At 37.5% G+C, this 18,294-nt stretch overlaps 1 protein-coding gene across 2 annotated transcripts in view; it reads left to right on the top strand.

Moving 5' to 3' along the window:
- The window catches only part of grik2 (glutamate receptor, ionotropic, kainate 2), a 226,272-nt gene extending 208,537 nt beyond the window's left edge, over window positions 1-17,735 (top strand). For both annotated transcript variants that reach the window (XM_084385004.1, XM_084385003.1), the window contains 2 exons: window positions 6,328-6,578; window positions 15,383-17,735. In XM_084385004.1, coding sequence (XP_084241130.1) covers window positions 6,328-6,578; window positions 15,383-15,547 — 416 coding nt within the window. In that variant the 3' untranslated portion in view covers window positions 15,548-17,735. The remainder of the gene's footprint in view (window positions 1-6,327; window positions 6,579-15,382) is intronic.
- The last annotated feature ends 559 nt before the right edge of the window (window positions 17,736-18,294 follow it).

Raw genomic sequence — 18,294 nt, 5'->3', positions numbered from 1 at the left:
AATATACTTTTACTTGAGTAAAAAGCTTGTGTTGATACTTCAACTTCTACAGAAGTCTTTTTAAACCCTAGTATCTATACTTCTACCTGAGTAATGAATGTGAATACTTTTGACACCTCTGACATTGTATCAATGTCACCATGCTATCTGGGATATATAGGAGTAAATAATGGGATAATTTAAATGTTTGGGTGAACTAACCCTTTCATTTTGATTTAAAACATACGACTTTCCAAGCCGATGGGAAAAGGGAGAAGAATGAGTTTGGCAAAATCTGCTAACAAATAAGGTTTCTTTTGGACATTTTTGTCTGGCTCAATCAGACATTGGTGGGCAGAGTTAGTGTAAATATCCTCTGCCAACAAGATGGATCTTTGCACTTGGTGTAAAAAGGCACTCCTTTAGAAAAATAATAGGGTGAATATTCATTTCATGCCAACTTTAACACCACACAACCCTCACAAGACTTTGTTTCTGGGTAGACTGGTTCACCCTGACTCCCGGAGGTCTTAAAGAAGCCAGCCAATCTTTCTGTGTGCAGTATGCATGATACGGTCAGCCTGATGCATTGTTTATAAGACGAGAAGTGCTATGCAAATGAATATGACTCGCTTGACTTGATCAGACTGTGGCCATGCCATCAGAGACTGAGTCTAACAAATAATTTACCCTGAAGCTATTGTAAAAGGGGGCAGATGTTGAAACCAAAGCTCCATCACTGTGAGGCATGGTGCTTATGAGTTTGCTCATTTCCTAGTCCTGTTCCACCTCTTTTTCTCATTGTTCCCTTGTTCTTCCTCTCTATTAAGCCTTTCAGTAATAAAACTGGTAGATCCAAGGCTGCATGCTTTCCCTGCAAACAAGTGAATTCTGAATATTCATGCTGGTGTTCTGACACTATTGCGCTATAAACCATGTAAACGTAAATGGCTTGTGTGTCAGGCACTAAACAGTCCAGAATATCTTAATCCATTCACGGTCTGGGGGTCTGTGTGCTGGTTTAAGATGCTATCTAGGCTTTTCCACATGGACAGAGAAAGCCAGCTATCAAGTGCCTCGTCTCACAGACGTTAATGCTTTGTCACTCAGCAGGTTCAAATCTGTCAGGTATGCTGTCTAACAGACGACCCAGTGAGGGTGTTTTAATGCTTGTCAGTTGTGTGTCATGGGATTGCATTGTGTAGAGCAAATGCAGGGCACATGCACAAGGATGTTTAGCATCATCACTCCCCTGTGTGCCGTTCAGACAGCTCAGCACAGGCCATTTCCATTGCTAATCCTACCCTTTTGGAATCAGTTAACACAGGCAGGCTGCATACAGGCGTGCGTTTAGCATATATCTCCCTAACTTCAGCAGCACACAGTCGGCAGGATGCATTAATGTAGAAACTGTGATGGTGAGAGATGCCTGAGTCCTTCTGGCAAGCGTTCCTACGCTGGAACAGACAGGGTCAGTGTTCAGACCATCTGCGTTTTGGTGTGTTGGTTAATTAGATGTTTAAATGAGAATATGTTAATGCTTGGCACAACTGAATATCTGATTCTGTACTGAGGCAGGTGAAAGTAGACAGCAAGTGAAATGTTGAAGTCAAACCCAGTATAATGAACCATTGTGACTTTAAAATAAACATGAAGACCTCAAAACAGTGTGTCAGTGGTGTTTTAGAAAGGCAGTAGTCCCTCAAAATTGACTAATTTACTATTTCGTTCCCTTGATTTGCTATATCGTGCGCACGATTTACTATTTTGTTCCCTTGATTTGCTATGTCGTCCGCACGATTTATAAATCGAGGGAACAAATGAGTAAATCGTCCGCTCGATTTAGAAAATCGAGGGAACAAATTAGTAAATCGTGCACGCGATTATTATTATTTTTTCTTGCATGTAATGTGCGGGGCTCCGTAAATCTGAGATAGTAGTGACAAGAAGTGTTTTATCATCGGAACACTTGCACACATTGCCGTGAGCTCCTTTTTTGTCCACTTGTGACTTCATTGTCTTGCTAAATGTGTGTAGCACTTGCAGTTTATATCAATGTTTCGGGGCTGTGCCGCTTGCCCCTTGAGGATTGTGGAAATAGAACGGCCCCCAGTCAGCTTTCAGCCTGTGGACGGGCCCCGTCCCTGGAGGCATCATTAAGAAGAGTCATGCACAATGCCATGTCATCAAACATCTGTCAGGAGTTTACTTGTGCATGAGGAGCTACCAGTATCAGATTCATTTATTTAAGCTATCCATTTACTACATGCAGGCATGTATGTGAAGAACCTTGCAGTACAGTGCATCAATGATTCATTGTGTTGCTTGTATTTGATGTTGCAGAATAGGGATTTTGATATGTCCGGTTTAGGCTTTTTATTATATCATTCCACCATTTTGTTTCAGTGAAAGAGTTCTGCACGAATCTCACGAAAGCGGTCAAGAACATATTATACTCGTACTGTATTTCATCCCCAAATCATATGAAATAGAATAAAATAAATTAAAGCCTAATTTACTTTTTTTTTTTTTTTTTTTTTTTTTACTTTTTCTATAATAAAATCATTTGTGGTTTTGTTTTGTGGAATTTAAACAAAACATTAGTAATTAAAGTGAAGTTAAACCCATATAATTGTTGTATAATCATTATTAAATGAATTCAAGTTTACATATTATTTATTTATTTATTTATTTTCCCATCTATTTGGATTAATATTGAAAAATAAAGATGTATTTATTTATTTGAGCAAGAGAGATGAGTAATAAGCTGTTGCAAAAATCGACCTCTTTCTGAATATATGTTTTTTTTTTTTTTTTTTAGAAAGTAACTGTATACTTTAATATATTAACTACAAAAAGTCAATTAATTAATCAAAATTATTCTAATGTTTGGACAGTTTTTTTTTAAGGCATTTGATGCAACAGGGAAAAAAGATACAAATGTAAAAGATATATACTGGGAAAAATTGGATCTTGTTCAATGATATACAATGCATGTGTTGTTATATACAGTAGGTGAAAATGATAGTCTCCAAAACCATCCAAATTTCTGCACTGCTATTATACAAAACCCTAAGTGCTAACAGTAAGCATGAAAGAAATGCGAGTTTGATTTCAGCAAATAAAGAGCACTTTGTGCTTCATGCACTTGTGTTGTGCATTTGAACAAAAGAACAGCTGAGTTCTCAATTATTCAGGCAATAGTACAGTCCTTATTATAGAGAGTTATCTACAGCAGTACCACCATTACAACATGAAAGGATCAGCGAGATTCGTGAGTGCTCTTGTTCTACCTCATATTTCAGATTAAATGAGAAATAACTTCTCCAGCCGTTTTTGATCTGTGCTGAACGAAGGGAACACGACCTGTTTACCTTTTTTTCGAGGGAGGTGAAGTGGCTGATAGGAATCGGGGAGAGTTATGAAGCCCGCAAGGAGGCCCAGAAGGAAACATTACATCAAATTAAGAATAGCAACAAGTTTTAATTAGACAGAAAATAAATAGATAAAAGTGGGAAATGCCAGTCCCTGGAATGTAATTGGGTTTTATTGGTGTGTTATCAATGGCACCCTGGGAGCAGTGTTTCAACAAACAGCATTAGGCTTTTATGGCTCGTACTGCATTAGTGTCTGTATTTCTCATCTTTGTACTGCGAGAAACATAATCTTGCACCACTGAAGTGACAAACTACATGTTTCTTTTTCAATGTCTCAGCTTTTCTCAGAGCCTTGTAGTAGCGCAATGAATGGAACATGTTTACATCAGCTTTTAGTCTTGGTATACATTTCTCAATACAACAAACTCCAGCATGAGGGACTGTATACTTAATACAATGTTAATTTTAACAAATATTTCTTTTTTGCACAACATTATTGAAACTGAGTCTTTTTTACATCTCCAAAATGAGGTAGGCCATGCTGGCATGCTGTGTTCAAGGTCGTCTGAAGCCATGCATTTCACCAACAGACTGAAATTTCATTTGTGATTCACTTATAATCTTCCCCTCCAGTGAGCTTAACTAGAGAAACGCTGTTACCGGATCACTGAGCCAGTCATTTTCTTCAACAAATTGTTCGTTTTGTGAACAAGAACAGCTGATTCTTTGGAAATGAGTAAAACAAGTTCACTGATCTGGTTCTCCGCAAAATAGTCTTTGTTTTCTTTAAAGTCCCCCCTGTGGTGAAAATCAAACTTTTAATGTTGTTTATATGCCAATGTGGTGTTTTTAATAGTCTTTAAGACAAACCATGTGTAAATTCATAAGTCGACAGCATTGCTGAGTATTTTCTCCTTAAAACTGCAGTGAACCAAAGACAGTCTCAAAAACACGCTTTGAAATCGCTGGTGTTTCTGACGTCACAAACTACCTTGTAACCAATCAGATCAACGTGTGATCGTCAACGAGTGGATCTTTGAGCTGAGTGAGTGAGTGGAGGCGGGGCTCATTTGCATATTCAACTGCGTATACTAAACGAGGCAAGGGTGTAGAGTTACATTCAAGCTATTTTGAGGCATGAAGAATTTTTTTTTCAAGGAAAAAACATTTAAATGTGTCATTTTGGTGATCAAAGATGAGTTTTAAGGGATAGAATTATTGACTACAGGGGGACTTTAAGCAAAATAATTATTCTTTTGGTCACACTTTATATTAGATAGCCTTAACTTTTTCCCCTCCCGTTGACGAGATTTTCTGTCATTTATGACACTAAGTTTTCCTGCCATTGACACGTTTTTCCAGCAATCCATGTTTTCACTGTTATACGGTAGGGGCGCTGTTACACATCTTCTGTAAGAGTACAGATCCAAAAACAATGAAGAAGATCTGCATAAACAAGTAGGAGCAGATAGAAGTTGTTTACGCATAAGTAAGCTAACGTGATCATCAAACATACAACAGCATATAAGTCAAAACTGCCCAACGTTAACCAATAAAATGTCGAACCCACAAAGAGGTAATGACTGTGAAGTTTTGGGGGTGTTGATTATGTTTTGATCATCGTTTGAATCCGATCCGGTTAAAGTCTTTGATAACATGCAACATGCAAGTCATTTTTAATTGTTTGAACCTTACCCACATTCAAGTGTAGATAAAAATAAATAAAATAAATGTATGCTTGTTTTAAAGCAGTAGTTTTGTTCTTTCTTTTGATATATTGACATTAACATTCATACAAAAAAATATTCTGGGGTCATGAGAGTATTGCGAATATGATCAAAAATGTTGGCGCTGGCTGGCAACTTGAAAATAAAATGCTGGCGGGAAAGTGATAACTACTATTTTATACAATATACTTATTATATGCATACATGCACTGTAATAACATTTAAAGTACAGTATGTGCATTTTATTAACATTTGTAGTTACCCCTAACCGTAACCCAAGCCTTACCCTAAAACCATGCTCTATGCCCTAAAACCCTAACCCTAACCCTAAACCAAACATTAGCAGTAAATGTGGGAATTTTCCAGAACTACATGTAATTACATAGTGAATCCATAGTCTTGTAGGTATTTAATGTTAGTATGTAGTAGTTCAGGCCAACTAATACAAAGTGTGACTCTTCTTTCTTTCGATTATGAGATGAAATATGACCCAACATGTCAAGAAAATGACACGTTCTTGACAATTTTGTGAGATTTCACCCATTTGTCCACCAGATATTTTATATTTTAGCAGATGCTAAAAGCTTGGAAGCTTGTTTCCACCACAGAATAAAACATTTTAAAAGATAATTGCGACTTTTTATCCCACAACTGCGAGTTTAAATCTCCCAATTCTGACTTTTTTTAGAATTTCGTGAGAATATTTCTCAGAATTGCGTGATATAAAGTTGCAATTGCGTGTCATAAAGTCAGAATGGTGAGACATAAACTCACAATTTTGACTTTTTTCTAGCAATTCTGACTTCATGACACTTTATATAACTGACTTTAAATCTAGCAATTCTGAAATCTTTTCTCAGAATTGAGATATAAACTGTGAGTTTATAAAGTCCAATTCTAAGGAAAAAAAGACTGACTTTTTTCCTCAGAATTGCAAGTTTCTGTCTTACAATTTTGACTTTATGACATGCAATTGTGACTTTATATCACGCAATTCTGACATAACACAATTGCGACTTTATATCATGCAATTCTGACTTAATAACAAGCAATTCTGACTTTATAACACACAATTCTGACTTTATATCACACAATTCTGAGATATGTAAACTCGCCATTGTGAGATTAAAAAGTCGCAATTACCTTTTTCATTGTTTATTCTGTGGCAGAAACACGCTTCCATACTAAGCAGAACTGATTCTCAGCATGTTTATTAAATCAGTTTCCCCTTTCTGACCTTTCAGGGTCCCCGTACCGAGATAAGATCACCATCGCAATCCTGCAGCTTCAGGAAGAAGGGAAGCTGCACATGATGAAGGAGAAGTGGTGGCGAGGGAACGGCTGTCCCGAGGAGGAGAACAAAGAGGCCAGTGCGCTGGGCGTCCAGAACATCGGGGGCATTTTCATAGTGTTGGCTGCGGGACTCGTCCTCTCTGTGTTTGTGGCAGTTGGGGAGTTTCTCTATAAGTCCAAACAAAACGCTCAGCTGGAAAAGGTAAAGCAACTCTTTCACAATTCTGGACTGCAATGAACATTTGTAATCTGTTTGGATATACTTAAAGAGTCTAGGGTTATCATGCACGTCCCTTTAGAGATAACAAATCACATATTATCACGAGAAATGGGTTTTGCAATTTTGTGTTTCATCAGCGAGGGTATTGTGGGTGATATAAGACAGCCAGTCAGATGAGTCCAACTGATGCCTCTGAGTATGACAGGGTCTGTTACAGATCAATGCAAACGATATTAATCCTGTCTAAAATGAGCTTTAATGTTGTGGTATTGAGAGCAAAGCGTGAGGTATGTTTCACTGGTAATATTTTACAGACAGAGCCTGTTTCTGGAGAGCAAACAGTCCTTCTTGATGTAAGTCTCTGAAGACAGAAGGGCTTGGGCTTTACTTGTGTCATCTCACCTCAACAGATGTGTTGTTCTTTCCCTTTTCCACTTCATTTGAATACTTGATCTACTGAACCAGTAAATGCTTGAAGTGTACAGTCCATAATGAGGTAGAAAAAAAAAAAAAAAACTACTTGGAAATGGATGAACGCCAGTTTTCTCACTATTTTTCCTTCTCCCATCACAAATATGATGTTTAAGTACATATTGACTCTTACAGAATTTATTGGCAAATTAAATTCTACACATGAGCTCTGATTTCACTCACTAGACCAGAGAAAGGCAACATCGGTCCTAGAGAGCCGCCGTTCTGCAGAGTTTAGCTCCAACTCTAATCAAACACACCTGAACCAGCTGATCAATGTCTTCAGGATTACTAAGGCTAAAGACAGGTAAGTATTTTTAAAAAGCTAAACTCTGCAGGACAGCGGCACTCCAGGACCAACGCTGCCTATTCCTTCACTAGACTGTAGTGCAAGTTTGCTTGATAGTACATATTTCTTTATTTAGTTATTGGTTGGTAATGATTTTATGTAATTCTAGTCATTTTCTATTATTATTAACTTCACAGGAAATTCCATTTGATGATGTAGTTACTGTGTAATCCATGCAGTCTGATCTTTTTCTCTATTGAGTCTTCTGTAAAATAACCAAATGCCACTTGAGTGGACAAAAACAAGTATCTAGTTCCCTTTGCATTAGCACTGTCCTATTAGAATTTTAGGTCCCACTTTATATTAGAATTTTAGGCCCCACTTTATATTCGGTGTTTTTAACTACTATGTACTAAATTAAGGTAGAAGGGAAGTCTCAACAGTGCAGCGTCGGCGCTGTGGTGGGGCATTCGAGGGCCGTGCCCCCCCTAGCGGTTATTGATGCCCCTCCTACCCATACCTGTCAACCCTCCAGTTCTTCCCGGGATTCTCCCGTATTTTACATTACTATCCCGCTATCATCCCGTTTAAATATTTCCCCGAATTTCTCCCGTATTTTTAATCTTTCTATACAAATATTTTTTTAAAATTCCACGGGCGCAAACCAGTTAAGCAGAAATCCCGCCCTGCAGCTTATTTCATTGGTTAAGGTTACAATGACGGGTAGTTTTAGGGATCAGTGTTTGGTGTATTCAAACAGCAGTTTGTTTGACAGGCGATCTGACCAATCATAGTAGATTAACATGAGGATTTGAACTTGAAAAACGGAGGGTAGTCTTTCCATGGTCAAAACAACATTCCTTTTTATATTCATTCATGATTATTTGATGCTATAAATATAAATTAACTAACGTTAGAAGATGATTGGTTCACGAGCAGCTTTAACTGAGGCTCTACAGCGATCTGTCCGACATTCAAGAGCCACAAAACGGTATTGTTTACATTTCTTTAAAAAATTACCAAATTTGAAAGTTGAGGTGTTTGAAATTACCAAATGAGACTTTGCTTCATATCAAAAGCTGGTCTGTCCTGTCTGCCAGCGAGTTGTTAACATTAGTGTCCTCTGAAGTAGTTTGGGGAATAAAAAAAAATTGCACAAAGAAGAACAGCAGAGATGGTATTGGAGACTATGTATGTAATGTAGTATGTATGTAATACAGAGATTATGTATTTATTTATGTTAATATCTGCGCAATTAATGTGTAGTAATATCTGCATTTGTGTACTTTGGCTGCCTGTAAGAAGATATGTAAGGGATCATGTAGAGCGAGGCGGTTGTATTACATGGCTACCAACAAAATAAATCAATAATTTGACACAAAATATTGATTTAAAAAGGAGTTTATTTATTTAAAAACTATTGTATTGCTTCCGCTAAAGAAAATAATCCGTTCCGTCTCTACGGTTAGAGTCCTGCGTCCATAGCAACGCTCTGTTTTTCATGGCAATGGTGTGTTAACGTTATACTTAGCAGCGGCTGTTATCAAGAAATAACAGACCGCATTATATATTAGAATTCAACCAAGCCATGTAATTGTAATAATAATAATAAACGTGTTTAGTTTTATATAGCATTTGTGCTGTGTTGGACTATGATGTCGCCACTGCGTCAAAATATTTGTCAAACGTCAGTGCCCCCCCGCCGATGACCCAATGCCCCTCCAGTAGATCTGCCCTGGCGCCGACTCTGCAACAGTGTAATTATAGAAATTATTACAGATGTAATTACATGCAGGTATTTTAAGTACAATGTAAAATCTTGTATGTCGGGAGTAAGTGCATTGTATCAAATGATTAATTTACATGTTAGTACACAGCAGTTAAAGACACCTAAAATAAAGTGAGACTGAATTTTATTAATCAATTATAATATATGTGTCATAATTTCTCCACTTTCTCCACCAAGCCTTCATTTTTTTTTTTTCATGTAACTGAAAGAAAGCATTCAATTGTCCATGTTTATTTTTACAATAGTGTTTTGCAGTCACTAAGTTAGTTAGAATAGTCATTATTCTGTAATGACCAGCAATTTACCCATTGGAAAAAAATGTGCCTCTACCTACATTTTTGCAAAACTCCAAACACGTACATACAAATTACAGCCGTTTCCAGCTGAATGAACACTACAGGCAGTAAAACACCAATCTTTTATTCCTTTTCACACAAATAATGATTACCGGGCAGAATATCAGTTAATTAAGACTTATTTTTGTGCGGTTCCTTGCACAATACGGAAAACGCTTTAGTCTCTGACCGTGCCATAGTGCATGATTTGTAAACTAATACATTTTGAAGTTTCCATCCCATAATCAGCTCCATATTTCTGATGAGGTAAACTTGCTCAGTAGCTCACCTGATACAGCAGTGCACTTCTGACGTGAAGCACGAGTCATGATAAAAGAGCTCAAAGACTTGTAGGAGCAGCTAAAATTGCACTGTTGCTTCAGCAAAAGCAAATGTGAGATAAAAACACAATCAGGTATGTTTGGGGTTTAGTGTAGGTGGTTCATTATTAACAAACTAAATAGAGCATTGACCTTTTAGTGCCACTCACCAGACAGTTCAGATCAGAACTGCTGTGATATGTACAACCAACGCAATAAAACTTCACGTTTATATGCTTGAACACGCTATTACCATCACTTTGAAAGTGTTACGAAACATGCAAGACGCAACGTAATATCGTTTTGCAGAAATGTGACCACAGGCACAATAAGGTTCCAATGAGGTTGGTTTGGAAATAGTACACTCAATAGTACACTAAAATGCTGGGTTGTTTCAACCCATGTTTGGGTCAAATTTGTACAGACCCAACCGTTGGGTTCAAAATTTAATTTAAAATTGTAAACCAATGGTTGGGTTTGTCCATATTTGACCCAAACATGGGTTTAGTTGCATGTAGTTGAATTACTTTAGTATGGAAGCCAGTAATGGCCAAAAATATTCATAATTTGCGAATACCAAAATAAAATGAACCTGCCACACTGTGTTCTCATTGCACATGCCGAGCAAACTGCGCAGTGGACACCGAGATGGTCTAAGTCGGGTTATTTTTTAAAGAGGTCTTTGTTTGTTTGAAGCATTCAAAATGTGCACCCTAAATATGGATAACTAGTACTGTCTTAAGCTGTTTTTATTCAACTACAATGACAGCATCAACCTGCCAGCTTCAGTATTGAGTCCCAGAAAGCACAGCTCCGTTTATTCACTTTCAGTGGAAGAAGTGTGTTTTATACTCATCTCGGATTCATTGTATCGATCTCATAAGTGCTTTTTGTTTGTTTGCTGTAAGCCATCGTATTGACATTCACAACTTTTCTGGCAATGCGTTACTTTGCTGCCTGATCCTTGTTTAATGATTACATTGACATGATAAGCCGAATGGCCAATGATGTCTGTGGAGACACACAGAAAGAAAAAGACATATGGTTCATGAAATGTCTGACGATTTGAATATGTGATATGTTGTGTAAATCAGTGGTTCTCAACCGGTTTGGCCATGGGACCCACATTTTCCCAAGGTCATTAAACCACGACCCAAATGTTTAGGAATTTTATTGGTAGCACTTTATTTTACAGTACTTTTCCCCATGTGCATAATATGTATTTATCATAGTTATTACAATAACTGTGTAATAACTAGGTACAAACCCTGAATCTACCCCTAAACCTAACCTTAATCTCATATTAACCAGTACTTTCTTAGGTACGCTGTAAGTACACGTAAGTGTATGTACTGTAAAATAAAGTGTAACCATTTTATTTCTCAAAAAATGACTGACACACAAACAAGTCCTACTTAACATACACATAAATTGTAAGAAAACCACTAACACAGATACATAAACAGTATAAGGTAAGGTTCTTAAATAGCAGTCCCAAACTAGTTTTTGTCTGTATGAGCTAGCAGTCACCAAAAATAAAACTGAAAAACTACAGTTACCATAATAAATACACAATACTAACATGATGAACCATTAATAAAAATGATCCTGATGAATAGAATGAACTGCATGCAAATCCTTCCCCGCTAACACAACACAAAACGTACTAGTTACCTAATTCACTTTTTGGTAATTTCATGACTAACTGACAACATAACAACGAAATTGCATGCTTGTAATTTCTTTTGCGCTTTATATAATTTTTATTCCGTAACAAGTTACAAAAATTACATTCGAATAATGACACTGACTTATAGCCTGACATCTCATCTGACCGCAGATACTGAATCAGAACAAAGTGTTTTTTAAACTGCGTCTGACAGAAGAGTCAACAGCTTCCACGCACGTCTTTCAAAATAAAAGTCTCGCATCAGAAAAACATTTAGAATTTCATTTTTGTTGTTTCTTTAAGTACACACTCTCAAAACGGTCTTGCGACCCACTGGTTGAGAAACACTGGTGTAGATAATGTTGGTTAATGTTCTTAATGAGAGTTATGACATGTTAGAAAATGTAGTTGAGGGTCCCTGGGTTGGCTGCGAGTCTGGGTTCAAAGGTCCCAACACATGGTACACTTTACAATAAGGTTCCATTTGTTAATGTTAGTCAACTACATTAGTTCATTTTTCTTGATGTTAATTTCAATATTTAATCATACGTCGTTAACATAAAAAATATTATTTAATGGACTTGAGCTAACATGAACAGTGAACAGTTGCATTTCCATAATTTAACGTTTGTTAGTTAATGCATTAACCAGCGTTAACTAAAACAACCTTATTGTAAAGTGTCTGAACATTTAGGATTTATGAAGCATATGGTGTCAACCAGAGCGTATGAAAACCCAAGACTGATGACTGATTTTGTCAGTGTTTTAATTCAATATAGCAATGCTATAGAATGCAAACACACGCTTGAGAGCATGTAAATCAGGTATCATATCTTGCAAGTGAAAATGATAGAGGCAATTAAAGTATTTTTGTAGAAGACTTGAGCTGCTGTCTTTTGTTCCGTTTTCTTCCTTCTAACTATTCTGCAGAAGAAGAAAAAAACATCACATGGAATTGGCTCTTCCTCCTCAGCAACACATTCCCACAGAAATTTGCATTTTATAATTGCCTCTATTTTGTAAGATTAGGAAAGAGCCAACAGTCTGACCAACAATCTTATAGCTTTAGATAAACATGTATAAATGGTTCTAACATAATGTGATGTAGATTTTTTTAGTGTTTTTTTTTTTTTTGCCTCCACCACCGGCACTCAAAAACAGATTTATTTACGTCTGGATAAAGTAATTTACATTGTTGATAAAAAGGTTCACAGGTTCAACATCAGAATGGTTTATTGTTTTAGTAAATATGACAAGTATTGCATGAAAACGACTAAATATTTTGTAGAATTGCCCATGGCTTATTTATGGAGTTTATGAATATTTGTTCAATGCATCTTTATGTTGATAGTTTATGCTCAAATATAGAACACATACACATACACAAAGACACAAATAAATTAATGTTTAAATAAAAGGATTACTATAATGTTTCTGCTTCTCGTTTTCCTTTTTTTGCACATTTTACATTCATATTCCTCCACCTCTGCTTTCAGCTTACTGTAGTTTGAACTGCTTAATATCTGTTAACACTTTATTTTAATACCTCAACAGACATTCTACTGACTATAAGTAACTTTCCAAGTACATGTCAGCTTATTCTGGCACACTTAACCTTAACCTTAGTCTACTAATACTCTAATGAGAGTTAGTTAGTTAGTTAGTAGAATGTCTAAAGTGGACCTTCGAAATAAAGTGTAACCGAAATCTCCCCTGTCCGCACTGGAAGCATGTACATATGTAATGTATATGTTTCCTCTTTTTTGTTTGATGTCTTGATGTTCTATATCCAATTTGTGATTGACTTATTCACAACTTTCTGAGCATGTTGTTGGATCCAAAGTTAAATTTGAGTGTTTAAAGGTTGTTCTTTCATAGCCTTTTAACTTATTTTTAATTGGAGTATCAAATATATATATATAATTATATCTGATTTATCTTAAAATTCCTGAGAATAAATTAAGCTATTTTCATTTTTTTTATTCCTGTGGGATACAATTGCCCCATAGACTTCCATCCGTGCAAATGAGGGAAGAGTCAATATTATTCCTTGTGGTAAAATCAACAACATGATGCTGTACACAGAGCATAACTCATGTTGATCCCAGAATCTGAATTTTAAACATCAAAGTGTGTGTCAGCAATAATAAGCTAGTTGCTAATGTTCTGTTATTGGCTATTGTGGAGGATGTCGATATGAAGAAAGCAGATCATTGGGTAAGGACACTGATCGAAAGCACTTTATTATTTCATATCTTCATGTCACTCACAAACGCTGTAAATGAAGTCAGATCGTTCACAAAAGCACAAAGTACTTCCAGTGAGCAGCAAGATGAAATTATTCATCGCACAAACTGCACTTTCACTTTTTCGTGCATTAGTGTTTATTTTATACTTATTGTTGCTCTTATTCATTTCCAAACAAATCTGAATAAGTCATAAGGCTCTATAAAGGATGAGGCTTTTGAATAATGTGAATGTTAATAATTTACCAAGCTGAATTGCAGGATGACAATCACACGTTTGCTTGCTTCACTGTTATACAGCTGAAAACACCACCATTTGTTTCTTGTCTGCAGCGTGTGTGTGTGTGTGTGTGTGCGTACAGATTTATATTACATTGTGGGGATTACATTTATATTACAGTGTGTGTTTGTGTGTGTGTGTGTGTGTGTGTGTGTGTGTGTGTGTGTGTGTGTGTGTGTGTGATGGGTAGGTTTAAGGGTTAGTGTGTGTGTGTGTGTGTGAGATGGGTAGGTTTAGGGGTTGGGTTAGTGTGTGTGTGATGGGTAGGTTTAGGGGTTGGGTTAGTGTGTGTGTGTGTGTGTGTGTGTGTGTGTGATGGGTAGGTTTAGGGGTTGGGTTAGTGTGTGTGTGTGTGTGTGTGTGTGTGTGTGTGTGTGTGTGTGTGTGTGTGTGTGTGTGTGTGTGTGTGTGTGTGTGTGTGTGATGGGTAGGTTTAGGGGTTGGGTTAGTGTGTGTGTGTGTGTGATGGGTAGGTTTAGGGGTTGGGTTAGTGTGTGTGTGTGTGTGTGTGTGTGTGTGTGTGTGTGTGTGTGTGTGTGTGTGTGTGTGTGTGTGTGTGTGTGTGTGATGGGTAGGTTTAGGGGTTGGGTTAGTGTGTGTGTGTGTGTGTGTGTGTGTGTGTGTGTGTGTGTGTGTGTGTGTGTGTGTGTGTGTGTGTGTGTGATGGGTAGACTTAGGGGTCGGGTTAGAGAGTGTGTGTGTGTGTGTGTGTGTGTACTTGTACAACTATCTTTGTGAGGACCAGTTTGAGTTTTAGACCATTGGAGTGAGGACAAAGAGAGTAAAGTGAGGACATGTTGGCCGGTCCTCTCTTTCTGGGACCCCTTTAAAGGCCCGTTTGAGGGTCAAGACTTGGTTTTAGGGATCAGGTTATAATGAGGTTAAGGGTCGGTTTAGGGTCAGGGGTCGGGTTAGGCACTTAGTTGTGATGGGTAAGGTTAGGGTAAGCGGCCAGAGATTGCATTGTGTCAATGAATGCCCTCATAAAGATGTACAAGAGTGTGTGTGTGTGTGTGTGTGTGTGTGTGTGTGTGTGTGTGTGTGTGTGTGTGTGTGTGTGTGTGTGTGTGTGTGTGTGTGTGTTTAATTGGCCATACGACCATACAGGATTTGAATCTGAAGGAAAATAATATGCATCAATAAATCATGCCGCATCCTGGCAGGAGGAAGAAATCTGCCACGGAGAAATGGCTTTTGTTATGTTGTGCATCCGCACGGACACCAGCACAATCATCCCATCGCGTCTCCATTTCCCCAGCTCACCCCTGCTATCCATCACCCCACACACCCCCACTGACCCCCACTGATCCCGCTGTCCTCCACCTCTCCGCGATGTGTGTTAGACGTGAAGGAACATCCTGTCATCTGTGTGTTTCTGTGTGCGCAGAGATCCTTCTGCAGTGCCATGGTGGACGAGCTGCGGGTTTCCCTCAAGTGCCAGCGCCGGCTCAAACACAAGCCTCAGCCTCCCGTCATGGTCAAAACTGATGAAGTCATCAACATGCACACCTTCAATGACCGGAGACTGCCGGGCAAAGAGACCATGGCTTAACACGGACACCAGCTCGCTCTCTCCTGAGCCTGGAGACGGGGAGAAATCTGGGGCGGGGAGGAGGACGTCGGTTTTCTATTCGGGGAAGGGATCTTAAATGTCATTTCAAACAATTAGTAATTGCAAACAACAGCAGAAACTGAAACATATTTCCTGTGGAAATAACTTGAATCTGGGCAAAATTTGAGTTCCCTCATGGCTCCAGATCACCACCAGAGCAAAGACTGAGCGGTAACTTTTAGCAGGAAATACACACAGCTATAGAGGAGTGTGAGGAGGGAGGTTTGTCTGCTCATTATGTTCGTATTATTTTAGCTTTGATGATGCTCTTGGCTGTTGTCTGTCCACAGAGATCAGTCGAGTCCTTTAGAGAGAACGAGGAGACGCGTCCTGATACATACGGAAGATTTGAATACATACGGTACCTGTGCTACTTTTAGGAGCTACTCGGAAACGGTTCGCAGGACTGTTTGCTGAGCGCCACAGCAATATCACTGAAATCATTCAACAGGTTTCTCACACACACACACACACACACAAGCAATGGAAGCAGGACAGAGCAACAGGCAATACACCACTTTCATTCGTTGGCATTTTCAGGCCCCCTGCTGAACGTCACGAAGGCTAATGATGAATCTCACGAAAACACGCCAGGCCCAAAACGCATTTCAACCGGAAATCTCAAGACAAAAAATATAGAATCTATTTTAAAAAGGCCTTTTTTCAGGACCATTGCGTAAACATATTAAGCGTATTGCACAATTAAGCAATTTCTGTTCAGATTTGCATAAAAAAAAGTCATGTTTTAACTACTTAAGTAAACATTCTTAAAATAAGATACTTCTATTGGAGAAGCAAAATTGCATAAGAAAATAAGACTTGAATTATATCTGCAAAGTGAAACCCTATTGATTTTTCTTTTGTTGTTTAACACAAACCCCCTTTTTTTGTAATTTACATTATGCTGATTAGTGATTCTCATTACAGAATATATAATGCAGTCAGCATTAAAGGCAGTAAAACGAGTGATAAATACAAAATATATATATTTTACATATATATTATAGTAGTGAGTTTTTTTTTTTTTTTTTTTTGCATTGTAGTAAAAAAGAGGTAAATGTTTTAACTGTTATGACAATAATATCACAAATAATAAATAAAAGTAATGGTCCTAAAATAGGATTCATTTAATTTATGCTATGATACATATTGGTATTGATTGTTTTTTTTTTTTAGGTGTAATATCACCTGCTAATAAAATATCACATTTCATGAGCTTCACTTGAAAAACTCTCCAAAATTTGGATAAATTCCTTTAACAAATTGCGAAATATTTATTCAAACATTTATCGTTTGGTTTACGAATGTTTCTTTTCTCTCTCTCTCTCTCTCTCTATGATGGTCACAGCAACTATAAACACACCTAGCTGATATTAATATTTTGTCTGTATTATTTTTTATTTTTTTCGATAATCACACTTCAGTTTAATGTCACATGTTTGTACTTTGTGATTTCAGAAACAGAATCCACATGTAAACTTGTGCAAGTGTAAGATTTCTATAAAAAAATAATAATAATAAGGTGTTTTGTACAATTAAAGAATATCAACATTTTGTAATAATTTTTATCAACACAATCAATCATTGGCATCTCTGTCTCGATGCGGGGGGGTGGTCGTGACGGGACGATGCGCTTCCCCACGGATGAGCCCCATGTGACGGATCATTTCACCTGGCCTCCATGAGGACACGTTTGTGCCAGCGCTCGTGACACACACACACACACACACATACGGGATGGGGAAGTGTCCAGCATGCCTGGTAGTGTTGATGTGACACACACATTTTGGACAGATCCTATTTTTATCATGTAAAGGAAACATATTTAAAGAAAGATATTTTTACTTGAGATGAATAGAAACGACAAAACTGATTCAGACGTGTGATATATACATATATACAGAGAAGAGGACTGCTAATGTGCTTCATATTCAATGCCCCCGGTTTCTAATAGACTGCTAGTACTCAGTGCCGAGACGTTGTGTGTAAATGGTTTCAAATGGATACGATGTATTTAAAGATTTTTTCAGATACAAACTAATTTTGACCATATTGTGAAAATAAAATGAAGTGCACACAGTTTCCTGTCTTAAGTTGATGCACAAGTTTCAAGGAAGTAATAAAAAAGTTAGCACACTTGGGTTGTGGTGTCCTTTGTTTTCCCTCTGTTTATTCAGGACAAACATCACTCGTTCCCACATAATCACCACAAGGACATGATTTAGCTTCACTTACCGCAACGCTGAAAAAACATTCATTAAACGGAAGTTGCGACTGTCTTTTCTTCACTATTGTGATGTAGATCCAAGTGAAATGGCTCTGGAAGAACAAATGTAGGGCGGGTCTTGATTTTGATGATGCTGAAAATACAGCTTTGAAGACAGGAATAAATGACCTTTTACTATATTCACATAGAAAACAGCAACAGGATTGCAATACAATGCAATGTAATACTACTTGATTTTTGATCAAATAAAGGCAGACTCTGAGCAGAAGAGACATCATTCCAAAACATAGAGAAATTTGAAATATTCCAAACATTTAGTAAGTAAATGGCAGTGTAAGTACACAAATTCAGTTTTGAAACACTGATTTTGAAACATGACACTCATTAAAACTGCTAATTGATAAATAGGATTTGATTTGATGAGAAGGATGCCAAGGGACAAAGCTTACTTGAGATGTCT

This window comes from Rutilus rutilus (genome assembly GCF_951802725.1).
Source record: "Rutilus rutilus genome assembly, chromosome: 17".
Lineage (NCBI taxonomy): Eukaryota > Metazoa > Chordata > Actinopteri > Cypriniformes > Leuciscidae > Rutilus > Rutilus rutilus.
This window is presented reverse-complemented; position numbering and strand designations above follow the sequence as displayed.